Raw genomic sequence first — 23,379 nt, 5'->3', positions numbered from 1 at the left:
GCCGTCCGTTCACCAGCGAACGTGACTTCGTAAGCTGACGGACCATAGGCGGAACGTCTCGCAATGGTGTTTGTTTTTCAGCGATAACGACTGATTGTCACGGACGCCAGTGACGAAGGTGGAGCTAGCCGCTGCGTAAAATACCTTGTCTCCTATGAATGCGATGCTGTTTCCTCGGTGGATGACAGTTTTGGACGCGCGTTTATTTTTCTACTGGAATCCTCTAGAAACTGCAGTTTTTTTCGGTAAAACTTATGATGAAACCGTATCCGAAACTATCATCCACTGAGGCAACAGGGCATCACATTCACAGGAGACAAGGCCTGTCTTCACAGCAGATCTCCTCCACTGGCGATCGTGGTAATCGGACGCGATCATTGATTAACAAAGAACATCGCGAGACATTCCACCTACGGTGGAAAGCGACGATTGATGCCGAAGGGGTGGCGTAGAACCAGGCACTGGCGCCTATAATTTCGACGTTCTGCAGCGTCGTTGGATGACGTTTCCAGAGACGGTTTCCTGTCCTCAATTTGTTGCATAGTTCCTCGACGTTTGTCTGTATACTTTTGTAACGCCTTGTACGTGAAAACACTAACCAGAAGGAGGGACAGAATAAGACGACTTGTGTTTGATCATCGGGGAGTAATTTCCAGGTTTCTAGAGGGATCTGCAGAGGCCAAAAACTATATGGAAGATATAGAATTAATTACATTTGTGGTACCGATAGCTACGATGCCACGACGTAGGTAGACGTTCTTAGGTTGGCACTACGACACCGACACCGAAGACAGCGCCCTCTAGCCGACGCTGTGCAGCTCTACGAGCGCAGCTCCGGATTCAGCCCATTTGATTCCGAGTAGACGACCAAGCAACATTGTTTCTATTTCATAGTGGGCGAGCCACTACAGATTTTGCCTTCGTAATTTCTAGCCGATGTTTGATTGATGTACAGCTTCGCACCTACGTTCCCATCTCAGCCAAAGTTAAGTATTAACAGTTGTTCATACACCAGTAAAAGAGTTATAAGAGATATGCAGTACCGAAGCATTTCGCCTTTTCCTGCTCCTACTCACTTCCTACATTCGGTCTACCCTTCAGTTTACAGGAGCAGACCCACGCGCCGCCTTCCAAGCGGGATACAAAAACATCCAACAAATACCTAATGGTTTCGCTGTAAGATCTACTCAGAGATAAAGAGATTGGCACAGAGGCGGCCGGAGTGGCCGTGCGGTTCTAGGCGCTACAGTCTGGAGCCGAGCGATCGCTACGTCGCAGGTTCGAATCCTGCCTCGGGCATGGATGTGTGTGATGTCCTTAGGTTAGTTACCTTTAATTAGTTCTAAGTTCTAGGCGACTGATGACCTCACAAGTTAAGTCGCATAGTGCTCAGAGCCATTTGAACCATTTGAGCCACTGGCACAGGACGGAATGTCGTGATGGGCCAAGTCAAGCTAATCAGAAGGCTAAAGAGGGCTGTACCCCCATCCTACCCCAAGACGCTTACTGTACGGTAATGACACAATCAGCTTTAAACGGTGTAGATTAATTATGTTTAGGTCGCGTCGAATGAATAGGTCTTAGATGTCAGGATTCGAGCAAAATCATGAATAGGTAAATGGCACCCAACAATTTACGGACGAAAACATTGTTTGTTCGTTCGTCGGAGGACTATCAAAAACAATGGTTCAAATGGCTCTGAGCACTATGGGACTTAACGTCTGTGGTCATCAGTCCCCTAGAACTTAGAACTACTTAAACCTAACTAACCTAAGGACATCACACACATCCATGCCCGAGGCAGGGTTCGAACCTGCGACCGTAGCAGTCGCGCGGTTCCGGACTGCGCGCTTAGAACCGCTAGACCGAGGACTAGCATATCTGCCTCATGAGAAGCTGACAACCTAGTGTCTTAGGGATACGAGGACAAGATTTTTAAACTGGCCACACAGTTTGACATAATTGTTGGCAACATCGCAAAACGAATGTTCGGGTGGATCGAGTTCAGACGTTCTAGAAAGACATTCACATTCTCCCTACCGTGAGGCCAAACAACGAAGGTATCGTCAACGTATCTAAAGAAACAGGCGGGTTTTAAAGGCGCCGACTCCAATGCACGTTCCTCGAAGTCTTCTATAAATAAATTTGCGATCACAGGAGACAACGGACTACCCATCGCAACTCCATCTGTCTGATCGTAATACTGATCATTAAATAAAAAGTAAGTGGATGTCAACACATGCCTAAAGAGATTAGTTAAATCAGCACCAAACCTGGCTTCAATTAACCGCAACGAATCAGACAGAGGAACACGAGTGAAGAGAGAGACCACATCGAAACTCGCTAAAATATCAGAGTCATTCAACCTCAGTCCCTCCAAACGACGTAAAAAATCAGCTGAGTTCCTGATATGATGTTCACACCGACCCACTTGTGGACTCAACAGAGAAGCAAGATGCTTGGATATACGATATGTCGGAGCACCGATGTTACTCAATATAGGACGGAAAGGAAACCCTTCCTTTTGAACCTTTGGAAGGCCATATAACCTAGGGGGAACGGCACTATAGGTGTTAAGACTCCTGATAGTGTCCTGCGACAAACCACTTTTCTTCAGGAGGCTGTTGGTCTTTCAACACTTTTTGTGGGGTCAGCACCGATTCTGCGATACGCTGAATCAGATAGTAAACGTTGCATCTTTTGTACATAATCATGTTTATTTAAAACAACGGTGGCATTGCCCTTGTCAGCAGGTAAAATAACAATACGAGGATCAACTTTGAGAGAGCGTAAAGCAGCCCTCCCTGCTGCTGTTACATTACTCTTGGGTGGACGAGCCCTAGTCAAAACACGGCATGCCTCCCTCCTAACTTCCTCTGCAGCGTCAGGAGGAAGTTCGCAAACTGCCTGTTCAATTGAACTAATAAAATCAATTACCGGCAAATTCTTCGGAGTGGGTGCAAAATTTAAACCCTTCCCTAGCACGGATAAGGTTGCGTCGTCAAAAGATTTCTCTGTGAGATTTTCACACAACGTCGAGATATAACATCCGACTCCGCGCGATGAAAACGTTCAAACTTTGCCAAATGCCGGGCAGTAACGGAGTTGTACTCCCAGTCAGCTTGGGTCCATGAGGCACCGTCCAACCAATCCCAAGTGAAATCAGACTCTTCAGGTGCAACCATTAAATGAAAACGATACAATTCTTTGGAAACAGAATCCAAACGTCGACGAGTAAAACGAATCCTTTCGCGAACAAGAGCCAAGCCAGCACGTTGCTTAATACGACTGGCGGCAGGAGAATTAATATGGTGCACAACCTTAGCAAATGTTGGGACATGATTTTCATCACGACACCTCAATAAAAACGACAAAGCACATTGCAGTCTAACTCGACAGCTACGAAGTTTATCCAACTTACGTAAACACCGATACATTTCCTCCCCGTAGAGGTAAACAATGTGAGACCTGAGTTTCTAGCGTGAAGCGGTACTTCGTACCTTGGTACACAGGGCACATGTCGTTTCTGACGCTGAGACTTTGCCAGCTGAGCTGTCCCATCTTGAAGTTACATTCCGTCAAAATGGTTATAGTGATAGACAGATTGAACGTGCGTTGCGCTATCGACCAACTGTACATCAGGTGATTGATGATAATTCTGAGTCAACACCTAAGTCTACTGCCTTCTTGCCTTACGTAGGAAACACGTCCAATAAGATCGGTCGTATTTTACGGAAATACGATGTGAAATGTGTTTTCCGACCTCCATCTAAAATTAGGGCACTTTTGAGTTCCGTTAAGGATGATCTTGGACTGCGTAAGGCGGGTGTATATCGTATTCCTTGTAGCTGCGGCATGGCATATATTGGTCAAACTATCAAGACCGTGGAGGACAGATGTACTGAGCATAAACGGCACACACGATTACAGCAGCCAAGTAGATCTGCTATTGCCGAACATTGCTTGGATACTGGTCACCCCTTGTTATATAATAACACCGAGATATTGGCATGCACTTCCAGCTATTGGGACAGTGTTATTAGGGAGGCAGTTGAGATTAAATTAGCGAGCAACCTCGTTAACAGGGATGGAGGTTTCTGTTTAAACTCTGTTTGGAATCCGGCTCTCTCCCTTGTCAAAAAACAGAGGAACAGAGTCAATGCTGCCTCACCTGCGAATTCATAGTCTCACTATCGATAGCTCTGACTTTGGTCATCTTTGGTGGCACTAGTGTTCAGTGTGTGTGTGTGTGTGTGTGTGTGTGTGTGTGTTATCTTTCCTGCTTCTGTCGGAGAACCGAGGTATTAAATTTGCATTAACGCCGCCTGTCCGTTGCAGTTTGCCTTGAAAATGGCGGGGTGTTCTCCCGCCGAAATATCGGCGGTCGCTGAAAGTGTTACCTGCCTGAATTCCCGGAAGTTATTTGAAAGTTGTATACGCCAGGAGAAACTCATGTTTTACCGTTGTGTGTTCTTTATTCAGAACGTCCAAAAGGGAGTGCATCATACAGTTTTCGCTGCTGCTTGAACACAAGCAGTCAGCACTGGAACTTAATGGCGCAGTTGTTTCAAAGACACCACCACCCCAAGGCAATTTCATCACTTGCGAAAACAAAAAGTGAAAGCTAATGTAAAATGTATCTTAACGTGAACTAGCCGCCTGAAGATTAACCTTTCGGTTCGAAATCGGCAACGGCGCTATTGAAATAAATAAATAGTATTGTAAAAGGTAGCTGATTGCTGTTGTCTTCTCTGTAAGGAACAACCTATATTTTGTACACACCCACGGGCTCAGAATATCAGTTTTCGACAAAATAGCGTGAAAATAAGTATCGAAATAATTTTACACAGTGGCATCTAGCTAACCCACTTTCGTGCCGAGTTTTGGAAACTGTAGGGCTACAAAACTATGGTGTTTAATTTGACAAACAAGTTGTAACTATCATAAAGGAAACAATATTTGCAAATATTAATATGGTTTATTTAAATTACGAGGTGTTGCGGCGACTCGAGGCTTGCCAGCTGCCGCGGCCGAGCGGTTCTAGGCGCTTCAGTATGGAACCGTCCGACCGCTACGACCGCAGGTTCGAATCCTGCCTCGGGCATGGATTTGTGTGATGTCCTTAGGTTAGTTTGGTTTAAGTAGATCTAAGTTCTAGGGGACTGATGGCCTCTGATGTTAAGTCCCATAGTGCTCAGAGCCATTTGAACCATTTTGAACTCGAGGCTTAAAACTAGTGCTGCGTCTCAGCTGGACGCGCCTCATAGTTCTGAACTTTGTTAAAGTCATTATCGTTCGACTGAGGTTCTTCAGACTGTTTGCAGTTGCCGAGTCACGCCCTTCTCTTTCTCAGAGGCCGGAATGTTCGTCCCACCTGGCTGGAGCTTCCTCGCTGGCAAAAAAGAGCCGCCAACAGTCGGGTGGGCACCGGCCCACTCATTCTGCTGATTTTTGCACCTGCTGCTGCCGCGACAACCCCGGCCCAGACCTTGAACTCGCCGCTCTGGGTGACGTTGGCACCTCGAAGCAAGAAACCAACAAACCGTAGGAACTGCTATCACAATCACCGCTGGTTTTACATGTACTGAGCCTAGGAAATCGTTCTCAATGGAACTGCGCATTTAAGCTGGCTCTTGCGTGTGACAAATGAGTGACTTGATATTTCAAGGTCTCCCATGAAGTATATCAATCATGTCTCACGCATATATAATTCTTTTGTGTTCAATTTACTTGTCGCCATTCATCGAAAACAGATTTATCAAAAATGGTTCAAATGGTTCTAAGCACTATGGGACTTAATATCTGCCGGCCGCGGTGGTCTAGCGGTTCTAGGCGCTCACTCCGGAACCGCGCGACTGCTACGGTCGCAGGTTCGAATCCTGGCACGGGCATGGATGTGTGTGATGTCCTTAGGTTAGTTAGGTTTAAGTAGTTCTAAGTTCTAGGGGACTGATGACCACAGATGTTAAGTCCCATAGTGCTCAGAGCCATTTGAACCATTTGAACTTAACATCTGAGGTCATCAGTCCCCGAAGGACATCACACACATCCATGCCCGATGCAGGATTCGAACCTGCAGCGCGGTTCCGGACTGAAGCGCCTAGAGCCACTCGGCCACAGATTTATCAATCAGTTGTGGAACACCTCTATACCCCATCATTTGGTTTATCAAGTTCGTGAGGAAGTGTGACCCAAAATACATGTCACCTACAACTGTGGTATTGTTTTCCGGTTGCTTTGTAGAATTAACCACTCTAGAATTAAATGCTAGATGAACTACCACATAAAAATTTCTTGAACTGCAGTATAATTTCCTTTGTACGAGGGCTGTTCGGAAAGTAAGGAACGGTCGGTCACGAAATGGAAATCACAGTGAAAATCAAAGCTGTTTTATTTGGAACAGTCGCATTTCTCGAAGCGTTGTAACAACTTTCCGATATCCTCGTCATAGAAGGTAGCCTCCTGTGCTCTCTGACTGTTATCTACGCTGGACTTCAGTTCATCGTCTACGCGAAATGTTGTCTTCACAACCAGCGGTTCATCTGAGCAGAGATCAAAATCAGACGCAGCTAAGTTTGGGTTACACGTGGATGATGAAACACTCCCCATTAAAAAACACTGCAGTGTACGGCCGAGAACTGTCACGAAGGAAATGCATGACGGATAAATTATGTGGGGTTGCATGAAATCAGGCGAAATCTTAGGGCAGGTAGCCATACTTGGCGGGAGACGCTATTTTCTAGGCATCTTTACGTGTTCAATGTTTGCTCAGAACTGAGAAGAAGAAGTGACGCTATCTATGGGCGTACTAGAGACAGACCAACACATCTGTGCAAAGCTTCGTCCGATTTTGACAGTGATTTCCATTTCGCGACAACGTTCCTTACTTTCAGAATTAAGAGCTCCTCGCCGGGGCATTAAGGCCCGAGGGATGTCTACCGGCCGCCGTGTCATCCTCCGCCTTGAGTCGCCGTGCGGATGCGGTATGGTGGTGGTCAGCACACCCCTCTCCTGGTCGTTTTGCAGACTTTCCAGACCGTTGAGCCGCAACTTGTCTGTCAAGCACCTACTCAAATGGCATCACCAGTCCATCCACTAACGAAATATCCATGGCAGTGCCGGAAGTCGAAAACGTGCTTCACATGGCAGCTACCTACGCTAACCATTCACATACGGGGCAAACATCCTCTGTATTATACCGCAACCAGTACTCGATACGAAACTATGTGGAAGCTCATAACATGGCCCAATTCCACTCCGTCTATCATTCCTCGTAATATTCTTTGTTCCCATACAACACACATATATACAAAAATGTATAATACAAAAGATACATATCCGGCTGGTGTGGCCGAGCGGTTCTATGCATTTCAGTCTGAACCGCGCGACCGCTCCGGTCGCAGTTTCGAATCCTGCCTCGGGCATGGATGTGTGTGATATCGTTAGGTTAGTTAGGTTTAGGTAGTTCTAAGTTGTAGGGGACTGATGACCTCAGATGTTAAGTCCCATAATGCTCAGAGCCATTTGAACCAAAAGATACATTCATAAATGAACAGAAAAAAACTCGTAATTTGAAGAGATAGAGAGAGAGAGATCTTTGGCAGGCATTTGAGTCCTGAAGTATTTATGGAAATGTTAATTTTTTGAATGGGTCAAACCAAATACGAAGCTTCATCATCGATAAAAGCAACATATGTTGATGGCTGTGCCTTAAGTGCGTCATATGAAGTAATTTTGACAAATTGTGTGAGTAAGGGCCAAGAACTTTTATTGTGAATCTCGTGTTGAGACGTGCTGCACTGTTGTTATTAAGGGGGGACGTACACGAAACTGCAGTAATTTTAAAAGTATTTTATAAAACTCTAATTTTTTAAGATAATCAATCCAAATTTGGTACAGTTATTAAGAAATGTTATGCGCATATGAACCTAAATTTTCATTTTTATTGACCTTTTACATCTTTAATTATTAACAATTAATTTTTTTTCAACAATGTAATTACAAATGTTCCTTTTTTGAGAAAACTGTGAGAGCAATGTTAATGAATTTTTGTACACACTTTCATACCAAATAATTACAAAACTCTGTGGAGCAGAATTTTTATATCTTCTTTTGTTCAGTTTTTACGGGTCTCCCAATTTCCCTGAAAAATAATATATCAAATTTAAGGAATATTTTCTACCATAAATACCTTACTATTTTATTAAATGAAAATTCCTTCCACAGAATTTTTCACTATAGTACTGACTAGTCATATACCAAATTTCACTTCTCTACCTTTTGTGGTTTTTGAGAAAAAGGTACATAAAGTTATAAAAATGTAAGTTACGGGAAAACTGAATCAATGATTTGATAGTGTTTGTATTAGGTCTTACCGTCTCTGTGTGAACTAGTGCAAGCCATATGCATACTCCTCTTCATCTGCAAGCAGTCTCTTCTTTGCTTGTCTTCTTTGGTTAACCTGCTGTTCAATTTTATTGGCTGTAATATCAGCCGCAGCAACTCTTTTGTCATCGATGTCCTTCAATATTGAATAGGTGAAAGCTCCTGGATGAAATCCTAGCCTCTGTAGAGTTTTTATTCTTCCAAGATTACCATTGTTAAAAACTAAACAAGCATCATATGCAGCAATTTCAACAATAATTGTTGAAACAAATGTTGTTTTTGGGCAACGTTTCCAAATCAGTGAGTTGTAACTTTCATTAGGGTTTTGTGTCTTTCCATGCACACACTTTCGTAGGAGGTCTGGCTCTGCTAAACACCTAAATGTTGGTTTTATAGCACTTAAAACAGCCACAGGTAAACTGTGCTTGTGTGAATAGTTCATGCCATCACGCTCAGCCTGCTTGAATTTGCACCACGATATGTCACACAAATTATGTACAGGTTTGTCATCTGTGGATAGTTTATGAAAATAAATAGACCACACAGCCTTCTGCATGTTATTCAAATTTCCACTGTTGTCCCTTATTGCCTTGCCATAGTACACTTGTAAAGAATGAATTTCTTTGTCTGTGAGTCTGTTGGGACCACCTAAAAGTTTTCCATCCTCAAGTTTCCTGCCCTTCAATTCACGTTTCAATTTTAAAAGTCTGCCTCCCATTCGTTTTTGCACATGTCCAACACATTCCAACTTTTCTATAGCACAATGGGGACCATAAGGTTCACTTTCCAAAACAGTTTTGAAGGAGCTGGAGTCACCATCACCAAGGTATTTTGTGTATCTAACACCGTACTTTTCCACACTTCGATGGAACATAAGTTTCATAGCTGCAGGTTCCATTCCACCACTAGAACCAGAATAATTTCTACAGCACACTTTCTTGTGTTCAACCTGCCACTTATTTTCTTCCACTTCACCAGCTCTCTTTCCGAGTACACAGCTATAGCAATATTTGCTCATTACCTGAACGTCAAGAATTTTTCCAGTATCAACACTAATGACAGATGATACTCCATACAGTGATGTATGTCCACGCTTCATCCACGTTCCATCACATGACACACACAAATCGGTGTCTGGCGTGTTATCTGCTTCTGTCTTTAGTTCACTATTCATCTTCACAGCTTCCTTTGCAGAGGACTTCAAGTTTTCTTCCACTTCCTCTTGAAGAGCACTTAGCAGTGTTTTATTTCCAGTGGTGTACCTAGCACTTGGTTGTGGCATGTTCATGATCCCACAAAACAGTCTGGTACCTTCCCTGCCTATGCCCAAACATCTCATGCCATATATTAAACGCATATTTGCTTCATATATCCGGTTACTTGATGCCGAAGTTCTAAAAGCAGTGTCTGAATGACAGCTTTCACAAGTAAGATGCAACATACACACTATTCCAATTCTGTTTTCTTCGTCATATAATCTCAAACTTTTTGCACCACAGTCAGCACATACACAAGCAGATGATATAATATCAGATAGTATTTTCAAATCAATAAGCCTAAAACCACTAGTAGCTTGAGTGTCTGAGCCACAATCATCAAGTGATTGACAGCTGTCAATTTTCCTTCTCGAAGCACTCGCTTTCTTGGTTGAAGTATCGTTTCCATTTGTTATTATGGGGCTGGTTTTCAAGTTGTCTTTACTACATCGAGAAGCTTGACACTTTCTAACCTTTTTAAACACCTTACTAGAACGCGGCATGCTGCAAAATATAATAACAAGTCTACTTACAACTTTCGTAAAAATGTATTCCAAACAAACACTCGTAAACAAACGCTATAAATCAAAGAATATAAAACCAGCGGCAGAGATATTATTCCACAGCCTTCTTGATGTAGTACACAAACGTTCCCTGCATTGTGACTGCACAAAACTGGAAAAAAACGCAGTATAAATAGATATACGAGAGGATGAAGACCAAGATGGGGGGGCGTCGCCCTGTGCAAGCTATTACAAATTATTATTTTTTTCCCCCTTAGAAGCGGAATTGGAACGTAATATTTGGTAATTGAAATTTCAATACCATGTAGTAAATGAAGAGCCAATAAAATTTTTTTCACAAATTTGGTCATTTTCATGTACGTCCCCCCTTAATGCAACGCCAACACTAAACACTTGTTCACAATACCTAACGACTGCAGAACACTTCAACCTAATAATATACCACTTTACAACAAGGGCTGACGAATGTAGATGCATCTAATGCGCCACACCACGTCGTACTGCGATTTAACCACGGAGTGGCAACAGGAGCGCTTTACCAACTGCTGGAAGCGTGTTAAAGAAAAACCGACTCGCCATTAGTGTTACCTGGACAACGGCGTCACATCACCTCCAGTAAGCGAAAGGTAAAAAGTCGCAAATGATTTTAAATGCCCTACAGCTACTTGTAAGTGTAGACTAATAAAATTAGCGGACTTAGTGAGGTCTAATTGATGCCAACAAAATACATTTCCGAGCAACTGTGTGAATCATACTGTTACAGTAGATAGCACATCTGCCTAGTAAGTAGGAGATGTGGGTTCAAGTCTCAGCTTTTGCACAAATTATAATTCATTACTTCAGCATACATTCTTAGCGAAGGTAAAAGCTGAGACTCAGCATGTCTCCAAGGAAATGTAATTCCATCAGGGCATTCATCATTGGCGCTGGGACAGTGAAAAGCTTAACTCTGTCTCACAGGATCTAAGAAAGGCTGGCGAACCTATTTTTAAGACAGTACTGAGAAATTAGATAGGTTCGATGTGATGGGTTCCCAGTTAACCTTCATAGCAGTACGTCGACCATTTCTTCTCGCTAAGACTGGATGGATTCTGGCAGCAGCTGCAAGTAAGACTACGTGCGGCGACAAATGTCAAGAGGACAAAATGCGGGAAACATCTCTGAACGAGTGCGATTAAGACAAATGACTGAAATATCGAAGAGAGATATGAGTGATGCAAGGGGGAGAAATATGTTACCTGAACAAAAGTATCCAGACATCTATTAGTGGACATTAATGTGGGGTGTGTCCACCCTACGCTTTTAAGATGAACTGAACTATGCTGGGGACATTTTCGATGAAGTGTCTGAATGCCTGTGGAGGAATGGCAGACCATTATTCCTCAGAAGTCGAAATCACCAGAGATAGTAATGTTGGGCGCTTGGGTCTGGAACGAACTGGACGTTCTACATCACCTCAAAGGTATTCCTTTGGGCTCATTCCGGACTCTCCTCAGCCAAGGAATGTTACTGTCCACAAACGATTGCTTCACTAATTCTGTTCTTGACAGGGTGGTTCGTCATGCTGATATAGTCGTCGTCTACTATACGCTGCCCATAACGTTGTTAAATGTGTTCACATCCTTCCAAATTTATCGTTCTCCTAAGAGCAATAAGTGGATCACATCCTATCCACGAGAAAGATCCCCATATCGTTCTCTAGGCATTCAGCAAAGCCGAACCCTTACATCTGATTGGCCCAAGGTACAGCATGATTCATCACACGAAATCACTGGTTTGCAGTCATCCACTGTCTTGTATCGTCCCTCTGTACAACACCACAAGGGTACTTTAGCATTGGCTACTCGCAAGTGCTCCTTATAAGGCACACGCGACCACTGTACATTAATCTTTTTAAGTCTCTACCGGCAGCCATTGTGCTACCTGGACTGTTGGCAGCACTTCTGAACTCACGAGTGATTCCTTCCGCCGATTACACGCGATTTTGTACACCACCCTGCGCAATTCTCGACGATCCCTGTTGTTCAGTACGTGAGGTCCTTCGCGTCTCCACTTTCACAGGGGCACCGCCAACAGTCTACTTGGGCAGCTTTAGAAGGGTTGAAGCATGGACTCGTTACTCGGGAGACATCCGGTAACTACTCCGCGTTCGAAGTCACTGAGCACTCATGTCCGCCACATTGAGCTCTTACTGCTTCTCTGCTGACCCCACAATACTCCCCGCCTTCTTGTATACTGGCGGGCCCACCTTCCGTGACGTACATCTGTCAGTTCCGCGTTGCATGACGGTATCGGGATATTTTTTGATCAGCTAGTGTACAAGTGGCTGAGCATTCCTAACGGCTAATCCTGTCGTCACTGACACGGAGTTCTTTTTGTTTCACACACTGCGCTTCCGCGTGGCAGCAGAGGCTGCGTCGACGCCAGGCGTCGGGCGCTGCGGTAGGAGGATCAGCTGCCCGCGCCACTCGCTGAAGGCCGCCCACGTCCGCAGCATCAGCAGGTGGTTGCGACACCGCTCTTCCGGCCACCCAGCCGCCACAGCCCAAACAAACACGGGGCGAACGCCGCGTTGAATCGCAGCTTTGTGGAGAAGGGCCGATTCGTAGTGCATGTCAACGGAACGGAAGGCGTCAGTATGCTCACACTACAAGGAACTTCAAACACAACGTCACTTCGGTTACGAGGGGACCGTACAAACTTCTCACCACCGATATAATTCACATTGACAGGGTGTACAGTGCACAACTAGGACTTGCACATGTGTAAACAGGTGCACGCAACTCTCAAAAGTTTCCGAGAAAATCGTGTTTGAAAACTTTAGTAGTGCTATATATTTCTTATGGTCGCTAGCATTCAAGGAGTGCACAGCCGAACGAGTAGTTTCGTGTTTTTATAAGCGTGCGGTCTCTGGTTCGAAACTCGCTGTCGGTAAATCCCTTTGTTCATTCCTACGTAATTCCAAAAACAGATTTATTATTTTTGTAATTATTATACTCAAAAAATGATAAACAATTTTTGTATGGGTTTGGAAATAAAAAGACGATATACAGAAACTTTCAATCAAATCAGTACAGTCATCTTGCTTATAATACTGAATTAAGGATGAGTCCGCCTTTTTGCAAGTACACAAATTATTGTTTCGTTTTATCGGCCAAATATGTTTCACTACAGTTGTGCCATCCACAGTGGGTTTCTATTATTTCTTTCACATAGGGATGGAAGAATAGCTAACGAAATTAATAGGAGGTTACAGAAGAGAGGCAATTTCTACCAAACAATAAAACACCTGACTTGGAATAATGAGGTTTCAGAAAAAGCAAAACTCCTTATGTATAAGAATTATTACTTCCCTATTGTCACCTATGGTGGAGTAACATGAACATTGACAAAAAGAGACTGGAGCAGACTGCAAGCAGGGGAAATGAAATTTCTCAGAGCAGTTAAGGGAAAAACAAGAATGGACAAAGTAAGGAATGTAGAGATTAGAAAGGACCTTAAACAAGAAAGTATGAGAGAAGAAATTGAAAAAAAAAGAGATTAAGATGGTATGGACATGTTAAGAGGATGCATGGGCAGAGACTCTACAAAACTAGGGAAGAACTAAAGATGGATAGAAAAAGACCTCGAGGGCGTCCAAGAACACGGTGGAAAATGGGAGTGAGAATATCTGTGGAAAGGAGAGGTGTGAGCTGGCAGCAAATGGAGGAAAAAAAGTGGTGGGAGGACCGAGCCAAATGGAGAGGACTCGTCAGCACCCAGACCCGGCAGTAGCTGGAGCGGGATCCAGATATAGATAGACACTGTGTCTGTCCTATGGCTGCCAACCAAAATCAGCCACATTTTATTTTCATTACTGAAACTACATTTGCGACGAGTACAATGTGTAACCTACGGAGCACTACATGAATCAGGTTGCTATTCATCGTACAACTATGGAAAACAATACTTACTGCGACATTTAGCGAATACAGTGAACTTCAAACTTATGCATGCGCATTGTGTCTATTGCAAATCACACTTGATCTACATTCATAAACGATTCTTGGTCATCACACAATTTCGTGGTGTACCACACATATCTGTGATTAGAATTACGTGGGAATGTGGAAAAGGAAGTACCGGCAGCGAAATTCGATCCTTAGACCTCGCGCTTCTGTGATTAAGTGCTTACTCGCTTGGTTGTGGAATCCTTGAATACGAGGGACCATACAAAGCTTACAAGCACACCTAAAACTTTTAAGCTCGATTTTCTCGAAAACGTTTGGGAGCTGCTGTGTTCCTGTTGATGTATGTTCAGATCCTAATAGTGCCCTGCACACTCTGTCAATATGAATCAAATCGGTGAAAAGTTCGTACGGTACCTATGTTAGCCCTGCATCAAATGGTGAATGAAAGTGAGATTATGAGACAATGTATGTATAAAAAAATATACACTGCTCCCTACTAAATTTGCATCATGAAAATGGCATACGACAAACACAAAAAATTGCCATGAAGTGTATAAACTCTTAGATATGTAAATGGTGAGTTGACAAGGAGGCCGCGAGCCAATCGAACTTTTGTAATTATTTATATATACGGTACGTGAAGTTCATAACTCAAGTATCAATTTTCTTCAATGTTACACATCATCTTTGAAGATTTTCGAGGAACTTTAATTCACTGAAGGTGACGGACTGCTTGGTTTATTTCGCAGCGTCGGAGAATCGGAACTGCATGATCAATAGGTTGCTGGTTCGAGCCTTAGTATCGCCCATTTTTTGTTCTATGTTTTCGGTTTTTCCGTTGCGCTCGAATATGTACGCCATTTTAAACATGAAATTCAACAACTATATGCTTACTAAAATATATTTAATCAACATTTTCATGAAAAATGCACATATGCTTGTCTCTAATTACATATTGCAAATACAAATTCTTAATTATCCAAATCTTATAGGGAACTGTTAGTAAAAATTGTTTACTTTTTTAAAAAATGTGATAAATTCATTAACTGTCTTTTCTAATATATAGAATTATCAATTTTTGTAAGGGATTGTTGATGAAGATTGTTCAAATTAAAAAAAAGTGACACATTTACTATCTTTTCTAAAACATCGATAATTAAGACTTTATATTTCCAAAGAAAAATGGAATTTTACATGCAATATGTAATTCGAAATAACAAGAGGTTTTTCATAAAAATTATGATTACGTGTGTTAATTAGCATGTATCCGGGGAATTACATATTTAAACGATGTAGGCATTCGAAATGAACGAAAAGAATTAAATCTAAAGAAGACCATAGCAGGATTCAAATCAGTGGTCCATGGATTACCTGATTACCATTCTCCGACGTTACCGTGCAAGCCACAAGGCCGGTCGATGACAATCGGCTTAATACTAGTGAGTTACAGGTCCATGGAAAACATCAAATTCGATTTTCTCGAGAATTTTAGAGAGTTGCATCGAAATGATCTGGAGAATTGATACCTCAGTTCTGAACTTCATGTACTATAAAAATAAAAAATTACAAAAATCCGATTGCCGGGCGATCTCTCTGTCAGTGCGACCCTGCATTCCGTGCACATTAAAATATTACCCAGTAGGTTTATCGTTGAGAAATCGCATCAGAGTGCTGGTTGGTTGAGACAAGATCATGTTATGCCTGGTGTGAGAAGCAGAAACATCTACCACCTCATGCCTGTTCGCTACAGCGGTAGGATTGTTGCTTTTCGAGTATGCGGTTTATCGTTGGGCGCCATCCGAGGACCGTTGCGGAAATTTGGAATCTTTTCGTTCAGGAATGTCGTACTACAGGTCACTGAGGATCGCAATGCCCCCTGTGACTAGTGTTGGGCAAGATTCCACGACTCTCATACGAATATGGATTCTGTAGGATCAGGAAGGCCATCCTCAAAGCCATGCAGGGCCGTACGACTGTGACTAGCGCCCGCGAGGATGCATTGGTCGCTTAGCTGTGCAGGATCACACAGCCTTGTTTAAAACATGATGAGGCAGAGTGCGTTGACGGTGAAACGCCAGCACGGCGGTGACTGGCGCCACTTCCTGTGTCGCGGCAGAAGAAATAGGTGTGGCGATAGTGGAGCGGACAACGACAACCCTTTTCAGACGAGCCCCGATTTTGCGTACAGAATAACGACGAAAGTATACGTGCATGGCGGCACAGAGGAGCACGAACGCTGCCACAATGCATTCGTCTTCGTCATAACGGTACAGCATCTATTGTGATGGTACGAGGTATCATTCAATACACAAGTCGATCATCTCCTTTTTGAATACCCGGTAATTTGGACTAAAGCCGTTACATTTTCTGACGTATTAAGACAGCTGTTTGCGCCCGAGCTTCTAGGTTTTCGTAATGTATCATCGCACATTGCCTATGATCTTAGGACCTAGTTCGTATTAACAACTGAGTAACATATGCTTCCGACGTGCCGCTTCCTGAATAATTGCAGAGGAATGTAAGGTCACGATGTTTGCAGCACCTTCTTTTCTACTCATCGCCTAACTTTCTGTAAGACAATGTAAGGATAGAGGTCAGCGGGGGTGCGAATGTCAGAGTTTATATCTGAAAATATTCGTTGTAACAATTACTCTGCGGTTAAAAGGTAAAGGACCGTATCAGTATTACGATTTTCGACTATTTGCCTTGTATGCGTATTATCTTACATGCAAGTCACTGTTATTACCCATTTGGGACGGATTGTCGTTGTAGAGATTCAGTGCGCAGTCGCAGTGTCGTCGAAAGGGTAGACGTTTTGTTGACATTTTCCAAGGGTAAAGATGTCGAAATGCCCCTCTTCCTGGTACGGCACGCAATTACGCGAGCATCCTGTTTCCGTCGTATCAGCAGCTAGCTTACGTCTGAGTCATCCCTGGTTCCTTTATATTACTACGGATCACTTATGCAATTGCTGAAATCTACCTGAAGACTCTTCCATTGAAATTTTCCCTTCATGGTCTGACTCCTGTTTCTGTATCACGTACGACCCAAATAATGTTCGCCATAAAACCAGTGAAATTATCAACATACTTCTTAAATATATGTACTCACTGCAACGATTAGCACGTTAACATCATGCAACACTGTGATGAATTAACGTGATAAATGAACTACGGTATATTACTAACATTAAACAGTATGCAATATGTGGCGCAAACTTGTGATACGAATTCATTTGGATTCTTAATGTTGCGGGAATATTTGTTAGAAAGTTACAGTTTTCGGAGCGTAAGCCTGCTGTCCCAGAGAACACCTAAAATTTTGAGAAAAAAGTTCTTTATTTCTCTAAATAGTCTCCTTTCAGCTCAACAGACTCTTCCCAGCAATGTTAAAGAACTTTGATACCCCTCTTATAGTGATAACCGTCGAGCTTCAAAAAACTACCATCAATTGCAAACTCCACCTCTTCATTTTTTCCAAATTTTTTGACATCAAGCCGTTTGTTCTAGATGGAAACAGAAAATAATGAAGGGAGCCTAGATCTGGTGAATATGGTGCATGAGGAAGCAATTGGATCATTACTCATTGATTCTGTCCAGGGCTATAATGAATGCATCAACTGGTGCACTGCCGTGATGAAACAAAGCTGTCTCTTTTTCGAAACATCGTCAAACATGCGCCTAAAACATTCCCAAAACGCCGCTTTTGCTCCATTGTGTGTAAACATGGCCCCACCTGGAACACAGCTTTCTAATTTCCAAATTTCGTTCAATATGTAACGTACAAAACGTTTTTGAAGTGTCTACGATACTTGATAGCCCGTGCACTTTCATTCGACGGTTATCCAACACCATTTTGTAGATTTCCTTCACAATTCCTGACGTGGTCAACTCATTGTGACGTTCGTCTTTGAAGTTCGTACGGCCATGCTGAAACTCAGCAACAATTATAAACTGTTGTAAACGAAGGAGCAGGCTCCCTCAGATTAGAAATTAGCCCAGTTTTAATATTAGTTAGAGTAACATCTTTCAAATTTAAGCATTGTATCACCAAACGATGACCATATTTATCCACGTTTACAAATTCTCTGACAGCGTTCAGTACTGGTGACTCCGAAACAAATACTGAACAACGTAGCAACATCAGGCTTCAACGTAAGCTTTATAAGGTCGGTACTTTCTGTCAAAGGTATCCGTTCGAAACAACAACGGCTATCTATATGTAATATCGGGGAGTTCGGGGACAACCCGCGTAGCAGTAAAATCAGCTACGATGCACGAAAACTTGTGCTTCATAGGCCTCTTACGCTATTAGTCCACTGAATGTAAATTACGAGGTCTGACTTCAGCAGACGGAAACTCACACCAAGTGTATCGAACAGGTTAATATGGTTTACAAATTTGGAACCATTTATTTGCCTGACACAGAAATATTGTGAGTAAAGAAAATATTGTTACTGAAACTAGATATTAGTGATCACGTGAACAATTTTACACGCTTTTTTTTTAATTCAGTATGTAACCATTAAGTGTGTTGTCCACAAAAGACGGATGGCTGCCACATAAATACTTCAGTGTGGTTACTGTGGCTAAGAATGAGGAATTTTTCACTTTTTTCGCCTGAAATGTCATCAAACAATAGCTCTTTGCCAGAAAACACGTAACAATTCCACATGTTACAGTCGAATATCCGTGGGAGCCAAGCCTACATATTCCCTTTCGGCCTATGGGTAGAGAAGAAACCTATCACACCATGTATCATTCACTGGCACAGACGCTGCTGTTTACTTCTGCCCTTGTTGTCCTCCCAAGGCAGACTTCCTCTTCTCGGAAAATATCAGCTCATTTGAAATCTGTAACTCACCCTCAAGACTTCCTCTTTCCGTTTATAAGTAGTTTTCGTTGCAAAATGGAGAAACCAGCGCTGCAAAAGCGGATGTAAGTTCCACACCCGTAACTGATGTTCACGTAATCTTGCGCAGTAACTGCTAAAGATGGACACTGTTCAGAAACTTTTCAGCAGAGGCAATATCTCTGTATATTGCAAGATCTCTGTATACTGCAGACTGTTAACGAAGGTAGGAGCGTACGGAACAGGTTCATAGATATGTGAGTAGCTCGAAGACTTCTTAAGGAATAAAACCCGTTACAAACTTCTAGGAATTAACTTTTTGTACCAGGGATTCACAGTCATGTAGAACCTTATAAAAGACATCATATTTACGCCAGTGACTGTACCACTTTCTGTATTTCACAATTGCAATTTCGGCCCTAGGCCATCATCAAGTGAAGATGTTATGGCTATTAGGCCATGTCAACCTAAAAAATTTATATGTCGTTGTCATTACTATTAAATACATTGGTGACGCTGTTACATAGTAACATAGTAATGACAAGGATATATAAATGGGTCAGCTCATTTTAGGTTGACATGGCTTAATAGCCATACCATCTTCACTTGATAATGGTCTAACGCCGAAATTGCAATGGTGAAATAAAGTGTTACAGTCACTGGTGCAAATATGATGTTTTTTTATAAACTTCTAGGACTTGTAGAGAAACAGACCTGCAACGCGTCCGCGTCTGCTGAGGAAAATAGAAAAGTCTCAGAGCTGTTTGTCCTGGCATGCAGTATGGTAAAGACAGGACGACGTGTACTCCAATGGACTACTTCTCGTATACAAAGTTTTATTTACGAGGATCCTGTTGAGACAAAGGGGCATCCGCTGCACGAGCTGTGGCTGCTGTAGTAGAAATTGAAGAGACAACAGGTGGGATGGAGAGAGTGTACCAAAACATGCTTCGTAGGTACAACGTCTGTAACAGAGTTAGTGGTCGCCACTTTGAGCCGCTGTTGTAATGCACCAGTACTGTCGTTTAGATTCAGAATGCTGAGTTCTTTTTTGTTTTGGAATAATGTAAACACGTAATGTTGAAATGTTAATACGAATAAATGTTCTTAAGTTATAAATGGATGTTTCTTATGTTTTCTTTCGAATTGTTACCTTTAAGTGTGCTGTGTCACGCCTAACTTATTTTCATAAGCGGGAGTGGATGAACTGAAACCGTCGTAGAACGAAAACTGTACGCTATGTACTCACTACCTTCTACAAGTCCTAGAAGTCTGTAACGGAAATTTCCGAACACCCTGGGAGCTTAAACGCTGTTTGCAATCACCATTGCCCATCCAAGGGCACAACTTAAAACATACTGCAGAAAACAGCCAGCAATTTTGATCGTGCTCGTGAGCAACTTTGCGAAATAAAGGGTTAACAGCCGCCGGTCTCGCTTCTGTTCTCCGCTACGCAGTCAAACACGTGCGCCGGAGTAGTATGGTTCGGCGGACGCGGCCCACGCCACGCCGGGTAGGCCAGTGACTCCTGCGGACGAGGTAGCAGTGGGTGGGCGTTCCCTTGCGGGGACCAGAGGTCGCCGCTGCAGCGACGGGCCGTACTTTCTCTGGGGAAAGCGGGTCTCCACCAGCGGCAGGCAGCAGGCAGGTAGCAGCTCAGCGCGGGCGACTTTCTCCGGCGCACTGCGCATGCGTCGGGCTCAGCCTCGGATGCTACTAATGACCCGGCCTGGCCGCCTTTCCCTCTTATCTCTCCCGTGCCCCAAGGGCTATACGGCCTGCCACAGCCAATTACCTTACCGCTGCAGGGTTACAGGCGCTCGCACAGGAAATGAATCAGCTGACCACTGCAAGTGTTCACTCACTCACTCACTATATTGACGGGCCTGCCTTGGCCCGAGATGTAGGAGTTTAAGCTGCTGTTCCTCCTCAAATCCTCTCTATTGGGAATGTTTTTCTTCGCGTTTTGGATTGGCCTCTGGTTTCTGTGGATGAAGGAATTTATCTGCCGGGTGATTCCGGCGGCTTCTAGTCCTTATTTTCTTCCTGGCTGCCCGAATTCTATCTTCTTAAGGCGGGAGAAGTCCACTGACGGCGTCTGTTGCTGGATGTACATGACTGCTTGGTCAGTCATGTACCGCCAGTCCTCGTCGGTGAAGATCGGATGCTTGTTAATCAGCTCCAGATCTGCACGCCTGACGAGTTCCCTCCCGTGAAGCTTCTGGTTCAAGGGGTCGCACCCACAGTGGAATGGGTAAGGTTTATGAGGTAGGGGAGGGATGTTGTCTACTGTGAAAGGGTAAGGATGGCCATGATGGTGGTAGCTACCGTCGCGCAGGGAATCTGCGATCTTGGTGAGCACCTCCCTCACACAGTTCTTGTTGGGGAGGGGGAGGCACTCGAACGGCTCGTCTTCTTCTTCTCCCTCGGACTCCATCGGCACTTCCTGCGTTTCCGCAGAGACAGGAGTGACGACAAGAGATGGGCAAACTCGTTCACCCTTGGGAACTAGTTCACTGCTGATCGTTCTTTTTTGGGAACCGTTCATTTTTTCCTCGTTCACCGTTCATTTGTGCTTGGTTTACGGTTCTTACGAAAAGCTGAAAACTAGTAGTATAGGTGACTGAAGGATGGAGGGCACCAAGAGGGAGCACTTGCCTCCCCCTTGGAGTATGGAGTTTTTATATATTTCAGAATTCTTACACACTTTTAGAAGTAATTTCTGTGATTCTGCAGAACCTCTCGTTTAGCCAACTGTAACCTTGTGTGGCTGATCGCATGGAAATAATATAGGGTGGCGCACGGAAAACTGGCCCTGAATACAGACTGCTCGCCAATTACGGTGTTACCCTTTACGAGCAGATACAACAAAGAGACAAACATGTAATAATTAGGCAGTGAAGAAATAACAATCTAATGCAAGCAAGAATTGCGAAACAATCGACACTGAGCTGGAGAAGAGAACATGAAAATTTCACGCGACGCGCATGGACTATAGCTCATGTAGTCTTGTAAACCTGTTGGTGGCTGTTATCCAACTTAATAGACCACAAGTGTCTTGTATAAAATTCTTCGTTTCGTCTTCCACTACATAGCTATGCTACGTTGTAAACAATAATCGTTTACACCCTATATATACTTCACGTTGTCTCTGAGCTCGTAGGCGAAGTAGAGACTTTACGGAAGCATAAAATAAAATGTGGTTTTCTCATACTTGCGTCACACGCTTAGTAAAAATTAAGTTTTTATGTTGCATTATTAAAGTTAATGCAGCAATAATAATAATAATAAAGTTCGCAGTAATAAAGTTTTTGGTTTGAAAGCTCCTTCCGAACAAATGTTTTTTAGATAATAAGTAAATACGACTTTTGGCAATCTATGTCTTTTCAAATGGAGAGGCACCGCTTTTCCTACCGAGCAGAAATGACCCACAACCCACTTTTTTTTTTTTTTTTTCAAAGAAACCAAGCTAGCAAGTAATGCAAATTGGAAAGAATCAAATTTAAAAATAATTAGAGCCTTCCTAAATGTAATGTTTTGTATATGAAAGATACGCGAAAATCGTTCTATACGAATTATCTTACACTAAAAATTAAGCAAATTATTGAAAGTTAGTTGCTAAATCAAGTCGATGAAACCAAAAAATGTATGAATAACAACAACAACTTGCCTTGTTAAAAGTATGTCTTCTGCTGTTTATCGATATAATGAACTGAGCTGATATACCCTTATGTTACCTGAAACGACGTACCTATTACATACGACGCAATTTTTATGTTATTCACGTAACTATGAAATACTTTTTGATTACCGGTCGTGGACGCTGAGTAGCCAGAACAAAGTGCAAGAACAGTTTGGAACACATGTAAAATAGGCGAGTGCAGTGAACGAAACGAACAACTGGATACTGAACTAACTAGGAGCAGTCGGCAGTGGAACTGAGACAGGTGGTCATGCGAAAAACGACGAGTGAGGCCGAGGGAGACCGAGACTGAGACGAGCGCGCTACCGAGGCTGGAACGAGAACTGCCGAAGTGATCGCCGCGACCGAAGTGAGCTAGTGAACTATGAACCGATCGTTCCTCGTTCCCCGGACCGAACTATGAACCGATCGTTCCTTGGAATTCGTTCCTCGGTCCTTTCGTTCATCTTGGTGAACCGTTCCTTTGCACCCGTTCGGTCGCGATCTCTAGTGACGACTGCTTCCGAGGGGGCCGTCTCGTTGTCGGCGGTTTTCCCCGACTGCATGACCACCTCCCTAGCAACCTGCGTTGGCGCGTCGGCCAGGGAGGCGGTCGTTTGTGCTGCCGCGTCTAACCCCGTACTGGTGGGGGTCGGCGACACGTCCGGCGTCGTGCGGGACGCGAGGTACAAGGCGACCCTTATTTAGTTTAGTCACCTCCTGACGCGTCT

General features: G+C 43.4%; 2 protein-coding genes across 2 annotated transcripts in view; both read right to left on the bottom strand.

The window, feature by feature from the left end:
• LOC124712365 (mucin-5AC-like) overlaps positions 1-23,379 on the bottom strand; it is a 400,134-nt gene that overhangs the window by 284,013 nt on the left and 92,742 nt on the right.
• On the bottom strand, positions 8,083-10,424 carry LOC124711231. The gene is made up of 2 exons (XM_047241192.1): positions 8,376-10,424; positions 8,083-8,143 (listed from the first exon to the last, which is right to left on the bottom strand). Exon 1 carries the CDS (start codon positions 10,142-10,144, stop codon positions 8,390-8,392), a length of 1,755 nt encoding a protein of 584 aa, XP_047097148.1. The 5' UTR covers positions 10,145-10,424; the 3' UTR covers positions 8,083-8,143; positions 8,376-8,389.

The sequence above is a fragment of the Schistocerca piceifrons genome, chromosome 8 (genome assembly GCF_021461385.2).
Source record: "Schistocerca piceifrons isolate TAMUIC-IGC-003096 chromosome 8, iqSchPice1.1, whole genome shotgun sequence".
In the NCBI taxonomy this organism is placed as follows: Eukaryota; Metazoa; Arthropoda; class Insecta; order Orthoptera; family Acrididae; genus Schistocerca; species Schistocerca piceifrons.
This window is presented reverse-complemented; position numbering and strand designations above follow the sequence as displayed.